The sequence below is a fragment of the Emydura macquarii genome, unplaced genomic scaffold, assembly GCF_026122565.2.
Source record: "Emydura macquarii macquarii isolate MOO-44397 ecotype Brisbane River unplaced genomic scaffold, CSIRO-AGI_Emac_v2 contig_616, whole genome shotgun sequence".
Taxonomy (NCBI): Eukaryota; Metazoa; Chordata; order Testudines; family Chelidae; genus Emydura; species Emydura macquarii.
Window position 1 is genome coordinate 1,136 of NW_027130753.1, and position 9,083 is coordinate 10,218.

At 43.9% G+C, this 9,083-nt stretch overlaps 1 protein-coding gene across 1 annotated transcript; it reads right to left on the reverse strand.

Moving 5' to 3' along the window:
* Positions 1 to 575: 575 nt before the first annotated feature.
* LOC137148222 (olfactory receptor 11A1-like) lies at positions 576 to 1,514 on the reverse strand. The gene has a single exon (XM_067540866.1). It carries the CDS (start codon positions 1,512 to 1,514, stop codon positions 576 to 578), a length of 939 nt encoding a protein of 312 aa, XP_067396967.1.
* Between the last annotated feature and the right edge of the window lie 7,569 nt (positions 1,515 to 9,083).

Genomic DNA, 9,083 nt, shown 5'->3' on the forward strand with positions numbered 1-9,083 from the left:
TCAGAGCCTCAGCTATGCAGTATCATGATATTTCACACTGAAAAGAGGGACTCAGTTCAAACATGTCTTCACAGCTGCTTCACCCTCCCTCCAACCTTGAATGGTTGGTCTTGCAGAAAGTTTTTTCTGAGTGTTCTGCTTTTCTGGGACAGTCTCTGTGCAGATAAAGTGGGGGGAAAGAGCTGTTGTTGTGTATGCTGAGGAAAGACTGAGAGGGAAATCAAAGGTCCACGAACCATCTAAGACACCAAAGTTTAGTGTACACCTTTCATTTTGCAAACCATGCCAAGAGACATTAAAGACAGCTGGATCATAAGAACCCCACTGATAAAACTCCCTTCTCAAACGTCCTCCCTCTAATTCACAGGAATTTTTTCAGTGCCAGAGTTGGGAAATACTGAGTGACGCTAGTGAAGAAGAAAGGCCCAATCAAAGTCCAGTTAAGATTGCAGACTATCTTCATCAGTGTGTTGGGATCTAGATTAAGTTATTGAAAGTAGTCAAAAAAAGAAGGCACTGATCTACCAGTGGGAGTTGGATGCCAAACTGCCATAAGTCGTTCTAATAAAGGAAGCCTAAATCATGCATAAATTCTGCAGCATGACTTTCCTGAAGGCCTCCTTCACCTCTTTGTTCCTCAGACTGTAAATGATGGGGTTGAATATCGGTGTGATAACCGTGTACATGAGGGGCAGAGATTTGTGGAAGGATGGTGACCATTGCACCGACGGCGTCACATACGTGATCATGATGGTACCATAATACAGACTCACCACCAGCAGGTGAGAAGCACAGGTGGAAAAAGCCTTCTGCCTCCCAGCAGAGGAGGCGATTCGCAGGATGGCTGAGAGGATAAAGATGTAAGACATAACAATGAGAAAGAAGGGGACCAGGGATACCAGGGAGCAGGAGACCAGAACAATGATTTCTGCCAAGGAGCTTTTAGTGCAGAACAATTTGAGCAGCTCCTCCATGTCACAGAAGAAATTATTAATTTCCTTGGGGCCGCAGAAACTTAGCTGGGGCACCATCCCCACTACAAAAGCAGTGGCTGAGAAACCTGTTATCCAGGAGGCAGATACTAGCTGAAGGTAGACCCTGAAGTTCATCATAACTTTATAGCTGAGCGGGTTGCATATGGCTAAGTAACGGTCATATGCCATGACTGCAAGAAGGAAACACTCTATGCAAGCCAGAGATCTGAAGAAATATAATTGTGTGATGCAGTCCCTGAAGAAGATTGTCCTATCCTCTTCCTGGAATCCAGCCAGCAATTGGGGGGCAGTGACTGAGGTGTAGCAGGTTTCCAGGAAAGACAAGTTCCCCAGGAAGAAGTACATGTGGGTGTGAAGGTGCTGATCAGCCACAACTAGCACGACAGTGAGATTGTTCCCAACCAGGATCAGAATGTAGATCACTAGGAACTGCGCAAAAAGCAGAATCCAAGCTTCATTTAGGTTCCCGAATCCCAGGAGAATGAACTGGCTGATGGATGTTTGTTTTTTCCATTGCATTTGTCCACGTGCTCTCTGGAAGGAAAGGAAGGAAGAATTTAATGAAACCAGAGAGATCTCCTTTCCCCAAATCTGCAACTATTTCCTTGCTGTTCCATCTTTCTTAACTTTATTCAGCATTTGCTTAGGGATAGATTATCCAAAGCATTTCAGGACCTTTATATTCATTTATTCTTCTAGAGGGATTTTACAGAAGAACTTAATGACCTAAAACTCATGGGTTTCAATGGATGTTTGATGCGTGGGTGCTTCCGAAAGTCCCACTAGGCACCTAAATGCCTGTAAAAATCTGACCTGAAAACAGTTCAGGCACTTAAGTAAATCCAATTAGACTCCTAGCTGCATCTTTAGGTGTATAGATGACCTTTAAAAACTGCCCCTTAGTGAATAATATTTTTTCACCTGACCTGAGGTAATATGGCAGTTGTTACAACCACTACAAATACATCCATTAACATGACCCCGGATCATAACAGAAGGGCACTTTTCGGTTAACACTGTAAAGGGAAAAACAGCAGTGGAGGCATGTGCCAGGAAACCCCAGAGTGACCTACCCACACTGTGTGTACAGTTCTGGTATCCCATGTTTAAGAAAGATGAATTCAAAATGGAAGAGGTGCAGAGAAGGGCTACTAGGATGATCCGAGGAATGGAAAACCTGCCTTATGAGAGGAGACTCAAAGAGCTTGGCTTCTTTAGCCTAACCAAAAGAAAGTTGAGGGCAGACATGATTGCTCTCTGTAAATACATCAGAGGGATAAATACGAGGGAGGGAGAGGAATAATTTAAGTTCAGCACCAATGTGGACACAAGAACCAATGGATATAAAATGGCCATCAGGAAGTTTAGACTTGAAATTAGATTAAGGTTTCTAACCATCAGAGGAGTGAAGTTCGGGAACAGCCTCCCAAGGGGAGCAATGGGGGCAAGAAACCTAGCTGGCTTCAAGACTGAGCTTGATATGTTTATGGAGGGGATGGTATGATGGCACAGCCTAGTTTGGCAATTGACTGATCTTTGACTTCTAGCAGTAATATGCCCAATGGCCTGTGAAAGGATGTTAGATGTGGGGTTCTGAGTTACTACAGATAATTCTTTCTGAGTATCTGGCTGGTAAGCAGACTGCCATAGACCCTGGGATTTTTTCACCTTCCTCTACAGGGTGGGGCCTGGGTCACTTGCTGGTGGATTCTCTGTACTTTGACGTCTTATATGAGTATTTCAGTAACTCAATCTTAGGTTAGGGGTCTATTCAGGAGTGGATGGGTGAGGCTCTGTTCCCTTTCATTATGCAGGAGGTCAGTCTACATAACCATAAGGGTCCCTTCTGACCTTATAGTCTATGAGTCTATGAGTCTGTATTTTCTACAGCAACAGGCATAATGCATATGGGTAAGATTCTCATTCCACACCCACTTAAAGCCCTTTGCCTATGGACAGCAGTACTGGCATAATGGGGCCATAGGAGAACTAGTTCCAAACATTTTTTTCCATGAAAATCAAAAAATCATAGACGATTAGGGTTGGAAGGAAACTCAGGAGGTCATCTAGTCCAACCCTCTGCTCAAAGCCAGATCAACCCCAAATAAATCATCAAAGCCAGGGCTTTGTCAAACCGCTTCTTAAAAACCTCTAAGAATGGACTCTCTCCAATTTGCCAGCATCCTTTCTGTAGTGAAGGGTCCAAAACTAGACACAATACTCCAGATGTGGCCTGACCAGTGCCAAATAGAGGGGAATAATCACTTCCCTCGATCTGCTGGCAATGATCCTACTAATGCAGCCCAATATGCCCTTTGCCTTCTTGGCAACCAGGGCACACTGCTGAATCATATCCAGCTTCTTATTCACTGTAAACCCTAGGTGCTTTTCTGCAGAACTGCTGCCTAGCTCGTCGGTCCCCAATCTGTAGCTGTGCATGGGATTCTTCTGTTCTAAATGCCACTCACAATAGCTGCCTGCCTGGCTCTTGGATACCCACGCCTGCTATTGCTTTCGCACTACCGGCAGTGGCTCCTGCCTGGAGGAAATGCAGTCCTCCTCCACGTCCCCAAAATGGCATGGCTCTGCCCATCCTCCCCTTTCTCACCTCCTCCTCCTACAGCTCCTGCCTCCATGCAGCCTTTCTCCTAGCTCCCAGGGGGCCGAGCTGGAGGAAGAGTGGGTGCTGGGTTGCACCGTCTTACAGTGTGACTTTTCATACCCAACACAACCCTGACATTTGTAATGGGGTCCTGTACCCCCTACCCAACCTGATCCCAACACTTGTGGTCAGGTCACATTAGGTTTGGATCAGGTTGACTGGCTCTATTGCCATAGAACTGAACCTTCAGAACATTAGAGGTTCTCATTCCTCTCTGACTCCAGTGACTCAGGTCACCTTATGGGAAACTGACCTTCTTTAGGAAAGTCACCACTTTGCTTCTGACCCTTCGCAGGGATCTTTGACCTCCTTGTTCCTCAGGCTGTAGATGAGGGGATTGACCACGGGAGATATTGCTGTATGGAGCTGGGAGAAGACCTTGTTTAAATCTGGTGACTGGCTTCCTACAGAGGACCAGACATAATAATGATGGTCCCATGGGAAATAGAAACATACCCACAAAGGGCGACACTATGAGAGATAGAAATTCAACCAGGTGGATGGAAGTACAGGTGTGTTTTAACAGAGGCAGAAATTCACACAAGAAATGGCCAACCTCCTTGGAAGAACAGAAAGGCACCGTGAAGGTCAAAACCAGCATTACCACTGGAGTCAATTATCCAACAGCCAGTGGCTAGTGGAAGGCCAACCAATGGGCCAGACCACCGGAGTGAGAATTACTCTGTCTCCCAGTAGTTAGGCCACTCCCGGGGGAGGTGGGAAGCCCCACTTCCTGCTCCAGTGGCTATTTCATTTCATTATTAATAGAAAGATCTGGGGAATGTTACTGGAAAACAACTAGAGACCAAAACTGGTTCACATGGCATTTATCAACTTTGCAACTGCTTTTGACTCAGTGCATCGATCAGCGCTGTGCACATTGCAACACCCATATGGATGCCTGAGGGCTTAGTGTGCCTCATGGAGATACTGTACCACAGCACCGTTATTTGTGTGAGTCAATGATCGTATTGCAGACTGTTTTTCCATTGAGTCAGGAGTACACCCGAGTTGCCTTCTGTCGGTTACATCATGTTGTGTTCTGATACACTCTCTGATGACGGGTATGATTGAGGCCCAGGTAGGAGGGGTGAAATTTAAAGATTCCTTGTTAGTACATCTTGAGTGTGTGGACGATATTGTCTTCTTGGAGAGACAACTGACCAACTACTGCTAAAGCTGGGACAACTGAGAAACACTGCAGAACCTATGATGAAACAACCAAAGCTACACACGTTCTTATAAAACAGAACCAAACAAACTGCTGACACTGCATTTTGGTGGCATTCATTAAAGAGGTGAATAGTCACACATCTGATTGGTCTTGCGTCAATGGCATTTCAGTGTCTTCAAAGGCAGAAGAAAGTATGCTTTGACAGAAGGTTTATAGAACTGAGGTAGAAGAAAGTAGAGCATGAGGCTTGCCACAAATGAGAGAAGATGTAATTTTGAGCATTTAAGAAAATTTAATCCTCCCATATTGATGCTTGTCAAAGAAAGAAGATTTGCAAGGTGATAATCCATTCTATATGCCATTATAGCTGCAGTACAGCCATGTTATATCTTCTACTGCTGCCATGTTGCTGATTTATACACTTTGAAAAAGATTCAATAGGAGAGCCTGAGAAAGTTCTGCTCTGAAAATGAAGATCAAAAGTGTACCTGAATTCAAAAACGAATTAGATATATTTATGGAGAATAGGCTATTAGCCAGGATGGGCAAGGATGTAAAATAATGCTCTGAAATGTCCCTAGCATCTGTTTGCCAGAAGATGGGAATGGGAGACAGGTGATGGATCACTTGATAACTCCCTGTTATATTCATTTCCTCTAAACTACCTGGCATTGGCCACTGTCAGATGATGGGACGCTGGGCTAGATGGACCATTGGTCTGACCCAATGTGGCCATTCTCATGTTCTTAGATTAAAACAGTTTCCAGAGAGATGGGACACCTAACTTCCCATGTCTGCTCCACATGAGGCAGAGAGGGAACTGAAGCACGGTCTTCCACATCCCAGGTGAGTGTCCTCAGCACTCGGTGAAAGGCTCTGGGAAGGCATTAATGATCCCTGAGTTGCTCTGGGAATTAGCCTCTCCGCCCACCACCGCCCTTTGATGAAATTATTTGTTGAATTTCTGTCAAATTAGCAAATAATAGGGGAGGGTCAACCAAAACTGCCATTTGGGGCAAATAAATGATTTGTCTGAAAAAATTCTCCCAGCTCCCTGACATATTAAAGAGTCAATGTGGCCCTTCCTCTTGTGCTTAATTTGTAATGAAAGAGGGGTCCAGGCATCAAGCAATTATATCCACTGGATTCCTTTGGTAATTCTAAGCCTCATTGCTTTCTTTCTTTCTTTCTTCCTCTTTCATGATAGAGTGCCACTGAAGGGCTGAACCAGCGCAGAGTCACTGAGCGCTTGTTTCAGAGAGTGAACTTCAGGGATCTTGTCCTGGGGGGAACAAGACAGCACTTAAACAGCTCTCAAGAATCAGGTCCTAGTCTTGGAGTCTGGTGAGGACAGGCTTTTTGCTCCATTCCCAGTGATAACCCTGCACTCCTTGAGGGGTTTCACTGCTGTGGGTATAAACTATTTGATGTCCTTGGACACTGTGTTCCAGAGGCACATAGAGAGACTAGACAGACAAATCAATGTCAGTCACTAGATGAAGAAAAAAGTAAGAGAAAATCCCAGATCAGAATGTTCTCACCATTTTTCTGATTGACGTTTGAAAAGGCAGGTGAGTTATTTCACATTTATATTCCTCTTTATCCTTTCGATTGGAAGGGGCCAGATTCTGCCCACCTGGCAAAAACAGTTATTTGAACCACCCACCTTCTCTCTCTCTCTTTCTTCTCTCTCTCTCAAGACAGCACTGAGGCCACTGAGATGGTGCATGCTAGCAATATTTTATATTTTGGAGTGTGTGGGTGGGGGATTCAGGGATGGCAAGGTTAGGGTCAGGATATTCTTGGGAGAAGGTGCTTATGTTTGGAATTCACTTTGTACAGAATCGGCCTGTGTTGACATTCAGATTCAGCTCCACAGTCCATCTCTCTGCTAAGGCATTTGTCTGTAGAGCTGATAATGGGGGAAAGGTTTAGATTTTTACTCAGAGACATATCGGGATAAATATAGATTTGACATTGGACAGAACTTTGGCTTCATTCCCAATTCCATTAGAAACTGATGTCAAAATAGCCTCTCAACTTCCATGATAGACAGAATTGATTCTCTTCTGTATGAACAGGCAGATATTCAAAAGAGCAGGACACTGAGTCCAAAGTCCCATTGGGTGGGATTGCCAAAGGAACTGAAGTGATTTAAGTACAAAAGTCCCATTCCTTTTCAATCTGAACCCTCTTTCCAGATGATGTCACAGTGCCTAGATGTATTTGCTGGGCACATTCTTTTGGGATGATTTATATTACTGTCTCTGACTATTGCATAAAGGGGATGTTTGTAAAAAAATAATAAACAGCCTTCACAACATAAAAGATCTTTAGTGTGAAATAGGAGAAAGCTACTGTCTAGAATTTATCCTCACGTGCAGCCAATAAATGCTGTCTCCGCAGGTCTCGGTAGTCAGGAGTTTTGTTAAACCCTCTGCAGAAATCCTGCATTTTAGGTGTTCAAATTCACTCATTCTCTTTTGACTTTCCTTAAAATTCTTTTTAAGGAGGACTGTCTGCTGGAGGTCACCGACACTCATGTCTTGCTCCTCTAACCTGTTCTTCTGCTGCACCTTCATACCCTTAGGCATCGCTCAAAGTGTTGCAATAATCCCTGTGATCATCTTTGTCCTAGCTTTCTATACTTGTTCCCCTTCATGGCAGAGTTTTTCATACTTCACCATCTTCTCGTCTTTTTTCTCTTTTATGTTTCCCTCCGCTAGTATGGCAATATCTATTAACATAGGCTTGTTTGTCGTCTTCTCTACAGCTATGTCCAGCATGTTTGCCTGAGACAATTGCCCGATCCCATAAAACATTAGCCTCTTCATTCTGTAGAGCAGTGGTTCTCAACCAGGGGTACATGCATCCCTGGGGATACACAAAGGTCTTCAAGGGGGTACATCAACTCATCCACGTATTTGCCTACTTTTACAACAGGCTACATAAAAAGCAATGACTAGCCAAGTCAGTACAAACTAAAATTTCATACAGACAGTGACTTTTTATACTGCTCTACACACTGTATGCTGCAATGCAAATACAATATTTATATTCTAATTGTTTTATTTTATAATTCAATGGTAAAAATGAGAAAGCAAGTCATTTTTCAGTGAGAGTGTGCTGTGATAAATTTTCTATTTCTACAGCTGATTTAGTAAGCAAGTAGTTTTTAAGTGAGGTGAAACTTGGGGGTATGCAAGACAAATCAGACTCCTGAAAGGGGTACAGGAATCTGGAAAGGTTGAGAACGCCGGCTCCACAGCACTTTCAGTTCATTGGTCATAAGCGCACATGGTGTTTTAAATTTGTACTTGCCACCGAGTTGCCAATGCAGATGCTTGGCAAACTGATTGTGTCAGCTCATATATTCCCTCCCAGCCAGGCAGCAGCAGGTGCTAAACCCATGCTCCATCATCTCTTCCTTTCCCGGACACGCTGTGCAGTTCAGGGAGCAGTGCTTTGTAGGTAATGCAGCCTTGAGGATGGCTCTTGTGCACTCAGAATGAGGTTCTCCATCTCTCTTTTGAAGTATCCCTCCACAAGCCATGAGTTTGGGAATCTTCTATCACTAATGGGTTGATCACCCTCCATCACTGTCCGTGCTTGGATTTCTCTGTAAATCTCTTCAGGATTTCTTTGGGGATTTCCTTTCTTCTTTCTTCTGTGCTTTCTTTGGCTGGGATGCTCTGTGGGTCATTGCTTCTTGTCATGATCAGTTGGTGTTTCACTCTGGCTGTCTCATCATATATTTTGACATTATAGTTTTCATTAGCCTTCCTCTGCTGACAACGGAACTTTTCTCCACCACATTGTCGGATGTACATCCTGTCCACATACTGATTGATATTCATTAAACTTGACACAATCAGACTGGGTCTGAACAGGGACTTGGAATGGTTATCTCATTACAAGAAGTAATTGTCACTGTTCACACATTCTCACCTTCTAATCAACGGTTGTGAATAGGCCTCATTTACCCTAACTGAACTGACTTTGTTAGCACTTGCCCTCCCCATTGTTATGTTTCTCACCCCTGGATGTATGTATATACCTCCTATCTGTGGTTTCCACTTCATGCATCGGATGAAATGGGTTGCAGCCCATGAAAGCTTATGCCCGCAGAAATTTGTTAGTGTTTAACGTGCTATAGGACTCTTGGTTTTTTTATTCATTTTGCTGTGCTTCACCTGCTGCTGCAATTCCTCTGTAATTATTTAACCACAGTGAACAGCTTCAACAGGAGCAT

Excerpts from the sequence above, each read along its gene's own strand:
- LOC137148222 (XM_067540866.1), bottom strand. The coding sequence starts at position 1,514 with ATGCAATGGAAAAAACAAACATCCATCAGCCAGTTCATTCTCCTGGGA.